This window comes from Corythoichthys intestinalis, chromosome 19 (genome assembly GCF_030265065.1).
Source record: "Corythoichthys intestinalis isolate RoL2023-P3 chromosome 19, ASM3026506v1, whole genome shotgun sequence".
NCBI classification, from domain to species: Eukaryota; Metazoa; Chordata; class Actinopteri; order Syngnathiformes; family Syngnathidae; genus Corythoichthys; species Corythoichthys intestinalis.
In genome coordinates this window covers 9,559,940-9,579,836 of record NC_080413.1, presented here as the reverse complement: position 1 = coordinate 9,579,836, position 19,897 = coordinate 9,559,940, and the positions used below count along the sequence as shown (strand labels likewise).

At 40.1% G+C, this 19,897-nt stretch overlaps 1 protein-coding gene across 2 annotated transcripts in view; it reads right to left on the bottom strand.

Annotated features, from left to right (window-relative positions):
- The window catches only part of atad2b (ATPase family AAA domain containing 2B), a 166,003-nt gene that overhangs the window by 127,017 nt on the left and 19,089 nt on the right, over positions 1–19,897 (bottom strand). For both annotated transcript variants that reach the window (XM_057822001.1, XM_057822000.1), the window contains exons 12-20: positions 17,635–17,809; positions 17,469–17,557; positions 17,114–17,273; positions 12,996–13,086; positions 11,542–11,850; positions 10,001–10,157; positions 9,631–9,817; positions 9,362–9,547; positions 3,118–3,253 (exon numbers count right to left, since the gene is read on the bottom strand). In XM_057822001.1, the coding sequence (XP_057677984.1) occupies positions 3,118–3,253; positions 9,362–9,547; positions 9,631–9,817; positions 10,001–10,157; positions 11,542–11,850; positions 12,996–13,086; positions 17,114–17,273; positions 17,469–17,557; positions 17,635–17,809 (1,490 nt within the window). The remainder of the gene's footprint in view (positions 1–3,117; positions 3,254–9,361; positions 9,548–9,630; positions 9,818–10,000; positions 10,158–11,541; positions 11,851–12,995; positions 13,087–17,113; positions 17,274–17,468; positions 17,558–17,634; positions 17,810–19,897) is intronic.

The window sequence follows — 19,897 nt, the reverse complement described above, 5'->3', positions numbered from 1 at the left end:
CGGGGCAAACTGTCTGTATGTGTGTCATGTGTAGTAATTTGTTTTGATGCTCCTGCACATGTGGGTCAGTTTGCTCAGCGCATCTCGTACTGTGAATTAGTGCGCATGCGTGATAAACAGGCTGAATGGACAAAGTCAGTCTGGATGGGCATGCCAAAAAAACATGACAAAAAAATCGGAATTGAGCATTAAGACCTGCGGAAGTGATACAAAATCAATAGAAAACCTGTAAATGCCCTAAAATGAACAGGAAGGTACCTGTAAATGCCCACAAGACTGATTGTGAATGCTCTGGTTTACCCGCCATTGACGGCGCAAATGTCCAATCCAGTCAAAATAAATTGGATGTCTAGAGCAGTCAATGGAAGACCGTGACCTAACGTGGAAGCTATTCTAATGGAAGATTTTGGTAGCAACCTGTAGGTTCCTTTTGTTTTTTAACCAGTGACACCTTTTTAAAAAGATTTATCAATTCTTGGTGGGAGCATATCGATAACCTTTTGGGCTACAAAGTATCGCGATATATCACTATTTCGATATTTTGTCACACCCCTAGTGAGAATATGGAGCATTTCCATAACCTTTTGGGATACAAAGTATCACGATATATCACCATTTTGATATTTTGTCACACCCCTAGTGATATATTTTGATACTATGTTTCCCAAAAGGTTATCGATATGCTCCTGCAAAGAATCGAGATATCGTTTTAAAAAGGTGTCAATGTCTAAAAAAAGTATTAAAAATGGACCAACAAGTTGCTACCAAAACCCTTCCACCATAATAGTATCTCAGTTCACTCTTAGCTGCATTGACGGTGCTCAATGCCCAATCCATTTAGACTGGGAACGTTCGTTCATTTGAAACCAGAGCATTCACAGTCATTCTGTCCGATTTTCAGGGCATTTATAGGTCACTTGCTGTTCATTTTAGTTAATTTCCAGGTCATTTCCTGTTGAGTTTGAGTCACTTCCTATTCATTTGGGTGATTCCTAAATCACTTCCTGTTCTGTAACACAAAATGAACAGGAAGTGACCCATAAAATACCCCAAAATCAACAGGAAGTAACTGAAAATCAACAGGTAAATGACCTTAAATGCCGCAAAATTACCTCATTGCCTGGCATTGGCTGCTACTGACGGCCATAGACCTTCAATCCGTTCAAATGGATTTGATGTCTACTAGTGATAAACTCATTCCCAGGCATGCAAACTGGTTAGGGGTGAAAAATAAGACAAAGTAACATGGACACACGGCATGCGCGGAAAAGTGCATTTCATAATGCAACCAGAGACATCTCCAATTAAACACAGTACATAATAATTTAACATATACAAGTCTAAATCTCTCATCCTGAAATCAGAACATATAAGACGCATTAAGTAGCAAATTATACAAAATCTAAATTATAAAATATACAGTATGTCCCATTTGCATTAAGCAGAGAACAGCTGTACTCCTGTCTCTCACTATTGTCAGTCATTTGTTGTCACTAGAAGACAGTGGCGTTGATAGGTCTAGGTCCTCGGACTAGCGCAGGGGTCCCCAACCTTTTTGCACCACGGACCGGTGTTATTTGGGTCTTTTTTTCACGGACCGGTGTTCTGACAAATTCTGCAACCCATCAAAAATTGCAACAATGTGGTTCTGCGCATGCGCGTAACAAACATAGCCGCAAAATGCGCAAATGCAGCGATTCCAAAGTAAACAATACACAAACTTTCTTGAAAGAAAGGAATATTAACTTACGTTTGATCATGGAAGGACTTGTAGAAAAGTCCCCCACAGATACATCCTGCCATGTTAGCTGCACACAAAAACTGCACACCGCTCTCACCATTAACGACTTCGCCTTGTCGTTAAGCATTAATTAAGAAGCCCGTTTCACAAAGATACGATGTTGGAAATTGCAGCAAGGTTTTCAATGCTCTCCTAGCGATGTCAGGATATTCCGGAATGACTTTAATCCATAACCTCGGTAGAGTTGGTTGTCTCAAACGTTTAATAAGGTCGCCGTCATTTGCGCTATCTACAAGTTGATCCTCCTGTTGCACAGACAAGCTCGAATCACTCGGTTTATTCACAAACGGGTCTTGAATCCACTCCTTCGCAGTTCGTGGGTCTTCGAGGTTGTAGGCTCGTCAGGTGCCCTTTTCGCCGTAAAAATATCTCCAAAGACGTCTGTTTTCCAGTCATCTTCGCTCGTGTTGGGGGTAATTATTTCCGGGAACAAATGTGCTGCGCCCGCGGCCTAGTAAAACGTAATTATCGAGGACAAGCGCACATATATTATATACACAAACAAGATGTACTGCTAGCAGTCCAATGAATGGATTTCTATGACGACATTTTAATCTATCCCGTAGTATTATATCTAGAGTAGACAGAGATATTGGTGTGTTAAGCAGGGGCACAAGGTTAATTCGGCCAGAATGCGGTCGGTATTAAATTATTATTTCTGTGCGGCCTGGTAGCAAATGCGCACCGGAACCGGTCTGCGGCCCGGCAGATGGGGACCCCTGGACGAGAGTAGTTTTGAGCATGGACTACGGCTTTGAAGTTAACGGTTTCACTCGCTCATTGACAGAACCCCCCCCCCCCATTTTTTTCTCCTTGGATCTACGTGATTCAGAAGAATTACCCATTTTGATTTCAAAACGGCGAGATTTCGCCGAAAGGTGGCAAGTTTACATGCCTGCATTCCAATTCACAGAAGAAGCTTGTTTTTCTGTTTATTATTTGTTTTTAGAATACCCTAGAATGATTTCCTAACCAATGTATCGATAACCGTTGTATCGCCTTATCGTCAGATCATCGTTATCGTGAGCTTTGTATCGCAAATCGTATCGTATCGTGAGGTACCAAGAGGTTCCCACTCCGAATTGTCACACCTCTATTTTTTTTATATTTAAAAAAATGTACTAGTGGTTTTTTTCCCCTCCTCAGTCTTACATTTTAGTATGGATGACTCCCAGCATTAAACATACGGTTCAAATATAGCCTCTACAGCTAATAAAAGGGTTTAAATGGCTGGTTTGGCCAAGGAACTGATGACTTAACGATGATTTCCCAGGAGAATAATTCCTAATACCAACCCAATACTTGTGTCCGAGTACCTGTATTCCTGAGGCGCGGTGGAGCTCTGGCCGCTTGGACCAGCAGCAGATCTGAAAAGAAGCTCCTCCTCTCTGCTTCGCCTGGTGGCTGCAGTGTGACCACCTCACCATAAGCCTTCTGGAACATACTCCTCACCTAAAAAATTAAAAAGATATACATTAATCATTCTTAAGGGCAAGACAATCCCAGCAGCTGCATTTCAATCGGTCGCTGAAGTGATTGGGAGTTGAAGTCTGCACCCTCTGGGAAGCCATTTTTTTGCTTACAGAGCTCATTCTTCCTCTTTCCGTCTCGCATCAATCCTTTCTCTTATCTCTTGACGCCTTTGAATCGCCTTTTGGTCTTTCTGGAATCTTTCCTTGGACAAGAGTGTTTTATCATTTATAAAAAGGATGAGAAACTGGGGTAAATTTGAGGGGAATAATGTAGCTGCGTAGACGGAAGTGAGTGATGATGCTGGTTATTGCTCATGGTGATAAAGTCTGGAGGGTACGGACATGAGGAGGAGATGAATAATGCATGACGGTGTGTAATTTAACACCTGTTCTACTGGCATGACACCAATGATATCTGGATTAATAAGGAGAGTAAGCATCTGAGAATCAGCATGAGTAATGCTGGACTACTTTGGTTTTGACATAGTGGAGGAGCCAGCGAAGGAGCTCGATGTCAAGCTTTGCGTTGAAAAGAGTGGATGGTTATTATTCAAAGTGGATTACTTGCATGCTCATATGGGAGAAAACAAGTGACAAATTAGGAAGAATTTTATTGAAAACTGATTATGTTGAAGGCACCCGTAGTGGAAATCCTACAAAATGCTCACTGATGGATCCACCAAAAAAAGGAGCTTAACTCATTCATTCCCCGCCATTTTCACCGGAGCAACCCCCTTCGCTGCCGGCCGTTTTACTGGATTTTGACTGATTTTGCAAGGCCCACAGAAAATTTTGTTCTATTGCTATATAAACATGGAACCCACCAAAAGAAAGATTAGACTCTCTTCTTTCAGCATGAAAAAAAAGTTAATTCATATCTTTTTCCATTCTTTAGAAATCAGCATTAGAAAATAGCTTAGTTTGAGCAATTTTCCAATTTTTGATGAAAAAACAGAAATTGTGAAAAAACAGAAATTGAACTTTTTGTAAAAGCATACATTCAAACATAACTTTGACTTTAACACAGCTATTTTTTGTGACATCCCAAACATCTGAATTATGTTTTCCTTCTACAAAATAACATAAACAACAAGACAAATAGAGCTTTTGATAGCAAAGTAACAATTTATTTACACATAACTAAACTACTGAATTGAGAGATGACGCTGTTGTAGCCGCGGCTGTCTCACCAGACGGGGTAAACTTTTCCCTCATCACCGCCTGTCTCATCAAGATAGTTTTTTTTTTTTATCTTTATTTTGTAGTGACCACTACCTCATAACAGAATTCACCTAGGGAACTTGTGTGGGGCATGTTGTGTTCCTGGGGGGAACTAAATTAGCAGTGCGCATTTCCGGCTGAGTCACGAGAGACACAAGCGGCCGAACACGGCTACGCGAACTCTACTCAACGAGCAACAAAGACTTAGCAACATCATCCGTTACACTGGTGATCCCAATCGTTCTGCTCTGTCGTCCGCCGCCTGGCATCCTGGACGTCGTCCTGGTCGTCGCACTTGGTCGTTCATCACCTGGCATCCCGGGCATCCTCCCGATCGTCCTACTTGGACTTCCCACACCTGGCCTCCTGGACGTCGTCCTGATCATCCATTCGGTCGTCTTCCACCAGCACCCCGGCCGTGCAACCCAACCGTTCGTTCCGTTAAATCGGGTTACGCCTCTTTTCCGCACTTCCTTTCATGGTCCAATAAGAGTTCTAACCAAATGCGCTACTACCATCCAGTGGCCAGTTTTATTGCTTTAAAATGAATTTTGAGCATTGTGCTTTGGAGCGAAGTTGCATCAGAACCTAGAGATGTCTCTTGTGAAAAAAAACGTAAAAGACTTATAAATACCAGGGGTGAAAGTGGCTAGAATTTCTTGCCGGAACTCCCCGACGTGAAGGTCGCCACGGAGCCAGAAATTTTGTTTGTTTTTTTTGTTTTGTTTTGTTTTGTTTTGTTTTGGGGGGGGGGGTGTCAAACCTCCTAAAACTATTGAAATGCAAAGAAAACTGTTTTGGCACAGTTATTTCTATAACACATACAGAAACTGATTTTCATTCAAAATTGTATTTTTTTCAATGATTTGCAAAATAAAAGTTAACAAAAACAGCAATAACCCCAACCTCCATCTCCTGATTTTTATTTTCCCTCATTTCCTCACATACTAAATGCCAAATTTTAACTACTTAAGAACATAGGATGTATATTAAAATTGAAGTTACTGTAAACATTTGCTTTTTTTTTTAATACTAATAAAGATATAAGTAACATTCATTCAGAAAAATAAGTACAAATGACTTATATTATGTAGAGTGAAATAGAATATATTTTGAAGATTTAAAAACTTCAATGTTTGCGCAATCATAAGGAAATGAATAAGTAGCCTATCATAAATGAGCAAAATAAGTACAAAGTGCACATTGACAGCTAAGATCTTCTGAACCTCCCCATCAGAGCAAATAAAACTAAATATGATAAATAAGCCTCCTCAACTCTATCCCTGCTTTGAAAGATTTGATCCATTTTCTGTTGAATTGCCCTTTTTTGTCGCATCAATTCAACTTTTTTTTTTGCTGTTCCAGGAAACATGCAAATTTGAACCAATCAGAGCTAACCAGCTCTGCTGATCACATGTCAGTATGTCAGCCAATTGAATGGATAAATGAGTCCAGGCGTTTTGCTTTACCGCGTGCATTCGCACATTGACGTGACTCATCATCGTCAGACTCAGATAACTGCAGCAGCTGGGGAAACCTCCATACCGTCCGTGGAATAAAATAAATAATGAATATGGGTGAAAACGGACTACGCTACACAAGCACTTTATAATGCTTAGTGTTAACACTTGTGTATGTAAATCTGATGTTGGTAGATTGTTTTCTTCTTGGAGATGAAATGCATGTGTGGCATATGTTTACATAGTGTTTTGACAGTTGCCGTCATATTTTTGGAATCAAAGCACCGAGTACCGGAGGAGCATTCCGGCCCTGAATCTTATACCGGAACTGCGTTCCTGCCTTGAATCTTATACTGGAATTGCGTTCCTGACCGTACTGGCCCACTTTCACCCCTGATAAATACGTTTTTGGGACACAAACAATTAAAAATAGAACGTATTTATACGTTTTTGGGAGCAAATGAGTTAACTTCATCATGTTTCACATAAAGATTCTGCAAAATTGCAGCATCCAAGTCATAATTTAATCTTTTAAACAGATTTGAAAAGTATGCAACTGTGCCTTTGCCACATAGATCCTCCAAAATTGTCACATCGGCATTGCAACAGAATACCTGCCGTTCTGTACGAGATAAAAGAGCATTAAATTTTAAATACAAGTGCGCTTTAGATCACTACCACTAAATTTGCGCAGCATTAATTCACATTTGTGTCTTTGTTATGGTAGGGCAAAACCTGTTTGTGCTAGTTATTAGACTGGTTTGTCAACTGTTATGGTAGGGCAATACCTGTTTGTGCTAGTAATTAGACTGGTTTTCCAACTGTCAACAGACTACAAGGAACTGCAAGGAAAGAAACAAAACAAAACAAAAAAAAAGTACCGGTTGTTGTATTTTGTGTTCCTGATTTCAGGTCATGTGGAAAACAAATGTTATCAACTTGATGGTATTATGCGGCTTCTATAAACATGAGTGTAGTTCTTATTGTACAACAGTGTTGTTTTTAGTCAACGATGAGGATAACAAAAACATTTCCTCAACGAACAATTTTCAATTTTTTCATGACGATGACGCGCTGAAAACGTTTCTTAGGAGACTAAAACATAACGAGATGGATGCCAGTTGTAGTCTGATGACACGAAAACGAGATGAAAATTCGCCTTAGTTTCCATCATAAATTCACAATGTGTGATAATTTCTTATTGTATGTGTAGTTCGAACGCATTTAGCGGTGTTTGGTCGTGTCACTCATGTGACGTGCTGCGCCTCCTAAACGCCCCGGCCCCACACATGTGCCCATTCTAGGCTCATTTTGTGAAACATACCTGTGTCAGATGCTGCTTGGCAAGTGTTGCTTTCTTATCTTGGCTAGATATGCCATGTTACTTTAGTCTTTAAACGTTAGCATTACTTTAAACATAGCGTTTACGTCAGCATAGCGTTCACGTTAGCATTAGCATTTAGTGCGGCGACTGTGTCTTCTTAAACTATTGGAAAACATTTTACATACAGTTCGTGGCGTCCATGTGAGTTTAATTAATTGCAAATGTGCGGTTTTCCTGCTGAGTGTGTATTATCAAGAAAATGGTGATGTCCTCGTCTGTCATGTTCATTTGAAATTGTTGGAAACCTTTTATTTATATATTTATTCATGGACTAAAACTTTTGAAGTTTATAGACAAAAACATTTTAAGGATTGTCGACTAAAACTAGATGAAAATTAAAATGGCTGCCAAAAACAACACTGTTGTACAAAAGCGTTTTTAAAAAAATGTCGACTGAAACTAGATGAAAATTAAAATGGCTGCCAAAAACAACACTGTTGTACAAAAGCGTTTTTAAAGTAATTCTTTGGGAGGGAGCAGCAATGGATCATTTCAAGTGTTTTTGACAGCCCTTTTAGTTTTAGTCTTAGTCTTATGGACAAAAATACTTATTAGTCTTAGTCAAATTTTAGTTATTTCAAAATGTGTTTGTCTTACTCTACTTTTAGTCGACGAAATCTCAAATTTCGTCTAGTTTTAGTCGACAGCTACAAAACATGTTTTCGTCTGTGAAATTCAAACATTTTAGCCCAAAAATAAATGAATGTTTGCAACAATTTCGAATGAAGACTAGTACATATTGTAGCATCTACAAGGACAACGCCAACTTCGTAATGATAGAACACACTCCTCAGGAAAAGCGGTACATTATTTTCAATTAAACCCACCTAGAAGCCATGAACTGTATATTATCTAAAAAAATAAATAAATAAATAAATAAATTAAAAAAAACGCAACGCTAAAGCTGCTGTTAATGCTAACGCGAACGCTATGCTAACGCGACGAGTTACATTAAGTCTGTGATCACTCAGCACAGACTTTTAGAGGCTAAAACAACATTTTATATTCTTTCCAAACAAGCAAGCAGAAGCACAGCTTAGCTTGAAACACATCCTAAACTGAGCACATGGAGAGGTGCAGCACCTCTCACATGAGTGACATGACCCAAACACTGTTATTGATTCAACTTAGCTCCAAAGGACAAAGCTGAAAATCCATTTTAAAGCAATAAAACTGGCCACTGGAGGGCAGTAGCGCATTTGGTAAGACCCACAACCCAATTCAACGGCAACGAACGGCCGGGGCGCCGCAAAGACGACCGAATGGAGAACAACCTAGAGGACGCCCGGGATGCCAGGTGCTGGACGACCGAGCAGAACGACCGGGACCACCAGTACAGCGGACGATACTCTTGATTTCGTGCTGCTCGCTGAGCAGACCCCGCAGAGACTCAAAAAAATCCATCTTTATGAGACAGGCAGCAATATGGGAAAAGTCTACCCGGCTGTCGCAGCCACAACAGCGTCATCTCTCAGTTATGTGTAAAAAAATTGTTACTTTGCTATCAAAAGCTCTATTTGTCTTGTTATGTTATTTTGTAAAAGGAAAACGTTATTCAGATGTTTGGGATGTATCTAAAGCAAAAATAGCTGTGTTAAAATCAAAGTTATGTTTGAAATGTACGCGTTCACAAAAAGCTCAATTTCTCCAGTTTTTTCATCAAAAATTGGAAAATTGCTCAAACTAAGCTATTTTCTAATGCTGATTTCTAGAGAATGGAAAAAGATATGAACTTACTTTTTTTCCTGCTGAAAAAAGAGAGTCTAATCTTTCTTTTGGTGGGTTCCATCTTTATATAGCGATAGAACAGAGTTTTCTGTGGGCCTTGCAAAATCAGTCAAAATCCAGTAAAACGGCCGGGAGCGAAAAAAAACGTTCAATCAATCAATCTATCAAAAGAGTTTGGAAGGGGCAAAAACTGCATGGTCAATTTAGTACCCTATTCTTAAAATTGCGGTGACAAGCTTCTTCGAGAGATTGGGTGCAATTCGCCCATTCCAGCTAAATCTGTCCATGTTCTCACCTCGTCAGAGAGCCGCGAGTAGCACATTTCGGCGGTGGCGAGGATAAGGACCGGGCAGAAGGAGGGTATGTCCTGCAGCAGTGTGAGGAAGGTGCTCTTTAGCGTGTCGCTCACAGTCTCCCACCACTCAGAGATGTGCGGCACAAACACCACGCTGGGAGTGCTCCGGCAGGCCTCACGGAATACCTAATGTATATTTTAAAAAATGGAACAAATTGAAGCTCGGACCAAAAAAACTGGGTGTTTATCTTCTTATGTAAATGAGTTACCTGAGCACAGGACTCCTCCGGCGTCTTAGCACTAATAGAGTAGAGGGTGGGCAAGTCCAGGCGGTGCACAGGCAACTTGTCCAAGTGGTGCAGCAAGGCGGGGGCTAGGTGAGAACTCTGTCCTGAGCCCGGGGTACCGGCCAGGAGCAAACGAGGCCGGTATGAGGTGGGTTGCTGGTGGGGTGAACTGCAAGGGGAAGAACCGAAATTTATTAAGTCCTCCTTCTAATAAGACTGCTGTCCATTGGAACATATGAATACAATCAACGCCTGCTAACCCCAGTGAATGGAAAATGAGTAGTAAATTTTAAAAAACGCAAAAATGGAATGCCAAAATGGATGGTTGGTTGTTCTGTTTGTTAAAACTCACAAAGAGCTATGAATGAAGGGCCGGCACATTGCAGCGCTCAAGGACTCTGACGGGCTTAGCGGGCACAAAGCAGACTGGACTTCATAGATTGAAGTGCTACGCTCCTCGTTTTCGTCATCACTGTACACATCTTCTTCAAGTAGTTGATTGTCGCCGCCTACAACACACACAAAAAAATGGAACATCACTAAATCAAATCAAATGTATTCGCAGGAATTTTCTTCTTTGTTTACACATGGAGGCAATAATTTTCCTAACCGACTAGCCTCATAGTTTACTTTTAACCAAGAATCGAGACTGTTTTACGTCCATATCTATGAAGAATTCGGGGATTTAAGCATTTATTCACAAGAATTTTCGCCAGAAAAGCTCCTTTTACGCCAGGCGGCGGCTAGCCTCATTCGCTCATTCGCTAACATAGTGGCATTGTACTTCATCAATGTACGTAAAATAAACGCTAACTGCACAGTTTCTTTGCTTTTAACCAGGAATTGAGACTGTTTTACGTCCATATCTATGAAGAATTCGGGGATTTAAGCATTTATTCACAAGAATTTTCACCAGAAAAGCTCCTTTTACGTCAGGCGGCGGCTAGCCTCATTCGCTCATTCGCTAACATAGTGGCATCGTACTTCATCAATATACGTAAAATAAACGCTAACTGCACAGTTTCTTTGCTTTTAACCAGGAATTGAGGCCGTTTTACGTCCATATCTATGAAGAATTCGGGGATTTAAGCATTTATTCACAAGATTTTTTGCCACAAAAGCTCCGTTTACACCAAGCGGCCACTAGCCTCATTCACTAACAGTATATAGTTTATAATGATAATAAAGGGACATTCTATTCTATAATAAATTGTGATTGTATATAGAAATGATTAATTATCTATTTTAATATTATTTATGATTGATTCTGCATGTTTTCCTCAAGTGTTAAGTTTCTGATGTTAAATTGAGTGATTTATTAGCTGTTGAAAACTTGCAGTAAATAAAAAAATGAAGTTGCTATTTTGGTCAAAAACTAATATATGTTAAATATTGCTATTGATCCTGAAAATCTAGTGATTATCTCTGCATTTGGTGATTTTTTTTTTTTTTATCATCTAGTGTAAAATCTGAGACTTTTATAGCCATTTTAGGTTGTGTTAAACTTCTATAGAAAATAATTAATCTGGATTTAATTAAAGAACCACTTTGAATTTTTTGATGCTGCTGCTCATGGAGACTCATATATGGCTAAGGTAGGTGCCTGTTTTGGTTTTAGGTCAGGAGCAGCTTTGGTTTTGTAAATATTTTAAATTGAAGTTTTTGAAAATAGCCCCCGTTTTCCGTGTCATGTCAATACGTTATGAAGTCTATGACTCATGTAATATTCCAGTTCACAAAATTCAGGACATCCAAGCTACAATTTTCCATATTCCCAAATTTCCCGTTTTCATTCTATTCGATTTTGAACTGAATTTGGATCTTGGAGCCCAGGGTTAAAACTTTATAAATATCCCACCCACAGCATTTGTCTGAATTTTGAATTCTGCCTACCGTGGATGTCCCTGTCTGCACACTGAGCATGGGGGAAGACTCTGAGAAGAGCATTGAGCACCAAGGAGAAGGCGCCAGCCAGTAGGGGCCTGAGGATGGGTGACAGCGCCCGCCCCGAGGGTGCCAGCGCCCTCTGGGAGGCCGGCACAATGGCCCTCATAGCCCGGCCAAAATCGGCGGGTCCCAGCACTATGGAGGCTACGTCTAGTTTCAACTTGACGCTGCTGCCGTATATCTGGGGGTAGCGGCGGCGTAGCGCCACCAGCGCCGCCTCTGTGCAAAGTGCTTTGATGTCTGCGCCGCAGTAGCCTGGAACCGTAGAAACACTTAAGATTAGCATTTTTTAAATTTTGAAATAAAAAGTTCATAAAAGGAAAACCAATGTGAAAATTTCACCGTGGACATAGCTGTAGCATGAAGTACAGTGGTACCTCGACATAAGATCGCTTCGACACACAACATCCGGCGTAAAATTTGACTCGCCATTTGTTCCTACATCCGACGACATGCTCGAAATATCACGATTTATGACAGCGACAGTTTCTTTGTTTTGCCACGATATGGACGCATGGCGGATTTTCTTGTGAGAGAAATCATTATGGGTCCTAACTTCCCATAAAGGTTTGTGCAAGTGGTGAAAAGGGAAAAAGGTGACTCTTACCATTGAAATGAAGATGGAAATGATAGAAAAATATGAGCGTGGGGTGGCTTAACAATACGGCTGTAGAATGTCTACGATCTCGGCGGTCCTCCTCCTCCGACCTCCGTTCGCCAGTCTTTATAAGTTGACTATTATTATTGTGGTAATATCACCAAAGAAATCGCCAGCTTCGTCAGGCTTTTAATAATTTATTTCAGAACTTGTGCAACACAACACGCCTACTGTCCGCCGCAGTTGACTCCAATATTAAAACATTAAAAGAGAGAGTAAAATCTATCGCACCTTTCTCACAGTGTCAGCCACGTGGTGCGTTCAGGTACAGCACGCAAAACACATCTGTACATTAGAACCCGATTCGGTACATTATTAGAGGAATTATAATTGTTATTATATTACCATTCCGATTTTGATCTATAATTTATTTGTTTTGCTATGTGTAATTGCCATTTGTCATAGTACCAGCAGTATTCAGGATTTTGTGTAGGTTTTCGGGCTGTGGAACGTATTAATGGCATTATAATGTATTCCTATGGTAAAATCCTGCTCGACATAGGACCGTTTCGACTTACAAACAAGGTACTGGAAGGAATTAACTCTGTATGTAGAGGTACCGCTGTGCTAAACATGTCTGTAATTTAGTTTACAATATCTCAAAAACAGTCAACACACTTCTGCACTGGTAGGAGAGTTACAATAGTTTATGTGTGTCTTAAAATTGTCTCCACAGTTCTAAGTCAAATTGCTAAAATGCCAGTGGAAATTTGTGAAATCAATGTTTGCGTGAGTCTCTTACCAACACATTTTTCTGCAAGTTCATCTACAAATGGCTCAGACAATTTGGGGTTCCAGTCCCGTGTGTGGATTTGCAAGATGTGCTTTCTGGCCTGTATCAACATTACAAAAAAAATAACATACTGTATAAAGCAAGATACATCAATACAATTTCTGTTTTTCTGCTGTCCCAAAGTCTTGGTTAAATTTGATTAAAGGAAGCAGATCCCAAAATGACAGCATCGAGTAAAATATGAACCAATACTCCATGTAATGTTGTACATACCCCTACGTTAGAGCAGGGCGGTAAACCGAAAATTTACCGTCACCGAAATTCTTAACGATGACCGACGTAATTTTGACCATGTCGGTAAATTCGGTAAATTAATAAAACAAGAAAATATAGTCTTTTCATCCCGCTTTGATTCTGTGTTGTCCGTCTATGTTCATTCCCCTTTAAGAAACCGTCAATGGGCTTACGTAGGGAGTCACGTGATCATCAAGGAGCCAATCAAACAAAAGCCCAGTAAGCTAACGCTAGCAGCTAACGCTACAAGCAAAACGTGATGGAGTGTGGCTTAAGGGAGGTTCACCAAACTTTTAACCGACATTTAGTAGACTCTTGGTGGCATCCAGACGGGCTTTCACCCGCTGTCCTCCCTGCTGTTCTCACAATTTCCGGAGATGGTGCTTTCAGTGCTTTCTACTGGTAGCCAGGCTAACGCTAGCTAGCGGCTAACGCTACAAATGAACGTGATGTAGTCGGATAGCGGCTCTAACTTGTCGAAACGGCTGAACTTAATGAGTGGATTGGGCACGGACTGCATCTAGCAATTACTATGTGGCATTATTTTGTATCTGTCTGTGTGTGATTCCTCTGATAGCTTTTGTGATGGTAAAGCATTCAGCTTAAAGTACAATCCAACGGCGAAACTTATAATGACCGAGAAATGGCCCCAGCTATTTTTCTGTATGTGCTTATTTCTGTGTCATTATTGCTATCATAAAATCTTAAGCGTTTCATTTGAAGAAGATCAATATAGCTTTAATGTGTGTGTGTCTCTCTCTGTTTGTTTGGGGTTTCATTTGTGCGTGCATTTATTAAAAAATGCACTGGGGGGGACCCTGAAACCATAATGTAAACACTTGTATTTAATAATTATGTCACAGCAGCCATTAACAAGTTGTCTTTTTGAAGTGTACTGTTCAAGCTGCAAGTCATTTGTGTTACAATGACATGTTTGCACAGGCATATTGTTTTTGATAATGTACATTGTTCAAGTCATACACGCTGTTATAAATGTTCATACTTGAATTCTTATTGCTTACATTACATTTTTATAAACTTAATGTTTAGACTGCATGTACAATTGTTAAATACAGTATATGAAATTGAATGCTGGTAAATAAATCAACAAGAAACAGTTAATCTGTATTTCATGCATTGTTTCAGATTTTCAAATTATATAACAGTACGCTTGGGCGAATTTATCGTCATTTATCGTTATCGAGATAAATCTGCTCAATTTATCGTGATACATGTTTAAGGCCATATCGCCCAGCCCTACCCTACGTCTTCAGCCACAAGATACATTTATTGTTCTGGTCATTTTTTTATGAAGGCAATGAGGGTTCGCAAGTAATTCGATTATGAAAAAGCTTTGAATCAAAGTTTGCTGCTTTGAGGATTCGTTTAATTAGAGTGGTGTTGTAATGGTTTGTTTTGAAAGTGTTTGCATTTAGTTTTATTGATTTGGTTGGATAGACGGTCTACTAGGGGCAACAGTGAATATGATATAACTCATCTAATATGGCTGAATCCAGCTGCTCCCTGTTAAGACCAACAGAGTTTTTGTTTGAGCCAATATGTATGTTGATCCATTCGGAAATTAGAGGTATATTTAGCAGGGTTTTTTTTGTTGTTGTTGTAATATGCGTTTGAACAATTTAAGAGCATTGTAAAAAAAAATTAAAAACATCAGCGTTTTATAGCATTTAAACTGGCAGACTTTTGCCATTGAAGGTAATAGTATCTTTTCTCGTATTTACTGTTTGACTGTTTGTATTACTCTAACACACTTAATATACCGTATTGGCCCGAATATTAGACGGTGTTTTTTGCATTGAAATAAGACTGGAAAAGTGAGGGTAGTCTTATATTCGCGGTCTAGACGTTATACCCATTCACGACGCTAGATGGCACTAGATATCATTGAAGCAATGTTCTGTTATGACAGATCTCAGTTACTCTCAAGTTTAACCAGTTTACATTATTTCATTGCAATGTTTTTCCTTATTCAGATTTGTTTCAAGACTACAGTTACAGTTAGACCTCACTTTGATGGTTATTGCAGTTATTGCAATTTTGTTGTTTTATCACAATAGATTGGTTTATTTACATTTCAAAAACCAGAAGCCATTCATTTACAAATGTGATTGCACTTTAGTCTACATATATAAATGTTCAGATATTAAGATTTGAATGAGGCAAAATAACATGCTTTTTCTTTCAAATATATTGTTAGAATAATTTGTTTCAGATGTGCTGTAATTATTTTCAGTATAAAAATTTGGTGTTCAAAAGTCTTTTTTCAAACTTGAGTCTTGAAAAAGAGGGGGTCGTCTTATAATCAGGGCAGTCTTATATTCGGGCCAATACAGTAATCAATCAGGGAATAGTGTATTTTCTCATATTTACTGTTTGTATTACTCTGCCATACCCAATATAAAATGAGTAGCATTTATACCATAGTTTAAGAAAAACAAGCAGAATATATTTGATATTATGAACAGTTGGACTTGAAATGATGAGAATTTCCAGCGTCAAGACAATGGGCAGATAAAGGCAGAATAGATACAGTACGCCTTCTGACCACGGAAGCCCAACACGCGCCTCATGCAGCTAATTGAGCAAGATTGACGCTGACAAGCAGGTGATAGGCAAGACATCAACAAGCCCACGTCTGCACCACCAAATCCCGCAATCGGCTCTTCTGGACAGTCCAGAGAAGTTAGCCAACAGTTCTTTTGTTGTACTTAAATCTCGTTTATTTTTTTATACCGTTTGAGGCTAAGCTCAGGTATTTATATATTTATATTTAAATGCATTTATTGCTCTTGTGAAATGAAAGTGCTACTCTGCAGTTTGAAGAAACCCAGGAATTTTATTTTGTATTTGCATGTAATGCTCTTTTGAAAGTGTAATCTTTGCAAACCAAAATATTATTGCTAGCATTAAGACTTGTTTGTTTTACATATCCTAAAAATTATTCTACAACGCATTAAATTTTCGTAATCCAATTACTCGCTTATTTGAACTAACAAATCGATGGATTAATCGATTACTTAAATAATCGATAGCTGCAGCCCTAGTTCAAATTTGGGGAGGGGCTGGGACTGAAACACTAGCTTAAATAGATTTGTTCCAGGTATTCTCTGTAAAACGGTTAAGTATTTCCCCAATAAAAGGTGATGAGCATCTATTGCAAAGTGAGAAGGTAAAATTCCCTGGCAGCCGACCAGCGTTAGAAGACTTGGCCGTCATGTTGACTCCGGGATAACAAGAATGTGCAACAATGGCAGTTTCATCACTTCTAAAAAGAGTGGAAATTTGCTCGAGCTCTTATTTCAAAACCGACAGCTGCGCAAGAGTTGGAAGTGAGCTACACCGCCGACGTGAGCCCATTGCGTCACCCGCCGAGGACTCCACTTTGATGGGCAGACGTCAAGAAGCAAAGGGCTTGCTATTGTGAGTACATGGCTTTTCATAGTCTTTCATCACACTTTGTGGAGAGAAGAGCCAAACTTGGCGGATGTTCTGAAACTGCGCAATTCATGCAGCCGAGCTGGTTTTGAACATGACCAAAGGGTCCTTTATGTCCACAGGATTTGTTTTTAAATCGTTACAAACTCACTGGTGCAACCCTCTGTAAAATTCAGATCACAGTCAACAACATTTTTGAGAGCTCCTTTACCAAATTATGAAATAACATGAATTGCTCTCAACTTTTGATTGCCCTTAGAAATCCTATCTTAAAATACTTTTGTCTGTTTTGGCTGTCAAGGAGAAAAACAACATTTTCTGGCAGATTATGATCATTATCAAGTTCCGGCTATTTACGCATGCACAGCATCACTCACAGTCTTGTCGGGCAGGTTGAAGAGAAATTCCCGGTCGAAACGGCCGGGCCTCCGCAGCGCTGGGTCGATAGAGTCAAGTCTGTTGGTAGCACCGATGACCACTATCTCCCCACGGCTGTCTAGGCCATCCATCAAGGCCAGCAGAGTAGACACAATAGAACTAAAAAAAGATCGATGAGTAAATAGAGTAGAAAATAACATGATATATACTTTATGAGAGAAGCAGACTTCAATAAAATACTGGATTTAAGCTGCAGAATCTGGTGTTAAATTGTTTCACTTGAACTCCTCAGAGTAAATACACCTTAAGAATCTCCGAACTTTACCAAGGCGCCACAGTAATGATGTTTTTTACCTGTGTATCTGGTCCTGCCTACTGGAGCGAACCGGAGCTAAGCCATCAATCTCATCAAAGAAGATGATAGATGGCCTCATCATATATGCCTTGATTAAGAGAAATAATGAGCAAAGTTTAAAAAATAACCAACACTCTCACTCACTTTCAGAAAAATATGACTTGCCTGGTCGAATAGGAGGCGCAGCTGGCGCTCCGATTCGCCAACCCACTTGCTGAGGCAGTCGGCGCCTTTGCGCATGAAGAAGGAAACCTTACGCTCGCCTTGGCTGCACTCGTTGGCCAGTGCTCGAGCCACTAGCGTCTTTCCTGTCCCTGGTGGGCCGTAAAATAAACACCCCCTGCGTGGATATCAATTAGAGGAGTTCCGAAAAAATCTATTATTACATGCATCGCGATTCGACACGTGACAATTCGATTACGATTCATAAAGGTTCAAAAACGATGATTTTCCCACATAACTTCATGACAGCCGCTTGTAGCAGAATGAAATTCAAGACACGTCTGCCGCCCGGACACCTTTAACAGACGCACGCACATTATAATGAATGCTGCCTGCAACTGAGTGAGAGATTTACTCCTTTTTAAAAGACTGGAAAATAAATTTGTGTATGAGACAGGCAGGTGCTTTTCAGCATGTGCATCTTTCGTGGCACGCCAGACCCACTTGGAGTGTTTGTTGCCAAAAAGCTCAATCTTGGTCTCATCTGACCAAAGCACACGGTCCCAGTTGAAGCCCCAATACCGCTTGGCGAACTCCAGATGTTTGCGTTAATGATTGTGAGTGAGGAAAGGTTTTCTCCGTGCATGCCTCCCAAACAGCTTGTTGGCGTGTAGACAGCACCTCATACCCAATGCGAAGTATGGGGGTGGGTCAGTGATGCTGTGGGGCTGTTTCGCTTCCAAAGGCCCTAGGAACCTTGTTAGGGTGCATGGCATCATGAATGCTTTGAAATACCAGGACATTTTAAATCAAAATCTGTTGCCCTCTGCCCGAAAGCTGAAGATGGGTCGTCACTGGGTCTTTCAGCAAGACAATGACCCTAAACATATGGCCAAATCTACACAGAAATGGTTCACCAGACACAAACTCAAGCTCCTCCCATGGCCATCTCAGTCCCCAGACCTCAACCCCATTGAAAACCAGTGGGGTGAGCTGAAGAGGAGAGTACAGAGGAGAGGACCCAGGTTTCTGGATGATTTAGAGAGATTCTGCAAAGAGGAATGGCTGAAGATCCCCCTTTCGGTCTTTTCCCATGTTGTGAAACATTATAGGAGAAGATCAGGTGCTGTTTTGTTGGCAAAAGGGGGTTGTACAAAGCATTAACACCAGGGGTGCTAATAATTGTGACACACGTGGGATTTTTTTCCCCACTGAATAAATGCACTTGTATTGAAGACTGGATTTTTCTCCTTTTTTCCATTAAGGTCCCATATTAGTTAGAAAAAAAATATTAGAAGCTAAAAAACACATAATTATTATAAATCCAATAATTATGGAGGGCACTGTATGGCCACGTTAGTGTTCTGCCTTGGCAATGTGTGTTCAATTGTATTATTGACTTTTTTATATTGAAATGCATGCTTTTAGTTTGTGGCGCTTTCACGCCCACGAGAGGGCGCACTCGCACTTGTTTACGTGAAGAAGACCGCTCACACGCCAGGACAAGACTGACAGCTACGCAGCTTGAGTGAGTGGGCGAGTTAGCGAGAGAGAAACACGGCTGCGAACACATGTTCATTGTTTATGCTTGTAAAATATCTCTACAGAGGCAACGCCTGTGTGTATCATCTTTTCTGTTGTTGTTGAGTGTTATCCACCCGCAATCGGACACTTAAAGCCAGTTGTGTGGTTGTTTGAACGATGTGCTAATGCTAGCGAATGCATGCTAACCGTTTGTGTCATTGCTGTAACAGCACCTAATTATCATTTATTTACGTTGATGCGAACCTGTTTGGGATCGAGGAGGAAAATGATTCCACAAATTATACGGACGTCAAGCATCGTTATTTGGGAATTTAGCTCGCTGTATAGCCAGGACAGTATATTGCATGTTCTTCTCTATTGTATTTTTTTATCAAATTGCCTTTCAAGATGACAGATCTGTTCTATGTTTTGGATTTTATCAAGTAAATGTCCCCCAAAATGCGACTTGTACTCCGGTGCGACTTACATGGGTTTTTTTTTCTCTTCGTTGGGCATTTTATGGCTGGTGCGACTTATACTCAGGTGCGACTTGTAGTCCGAAAAATACGGTACATCAATATCTATGCACAAACTGTCATTTGCACTATCATTTCAGGTCAGCCATCTGCCTCCTAGTCTGAGTACTGTAAATTGCCATTTACAAACTGCTATATTACTACTACCTCAAAATTTACTACTAGTCACTGACTTTATCCCCAACTGTAACTTGTATTTTTATATT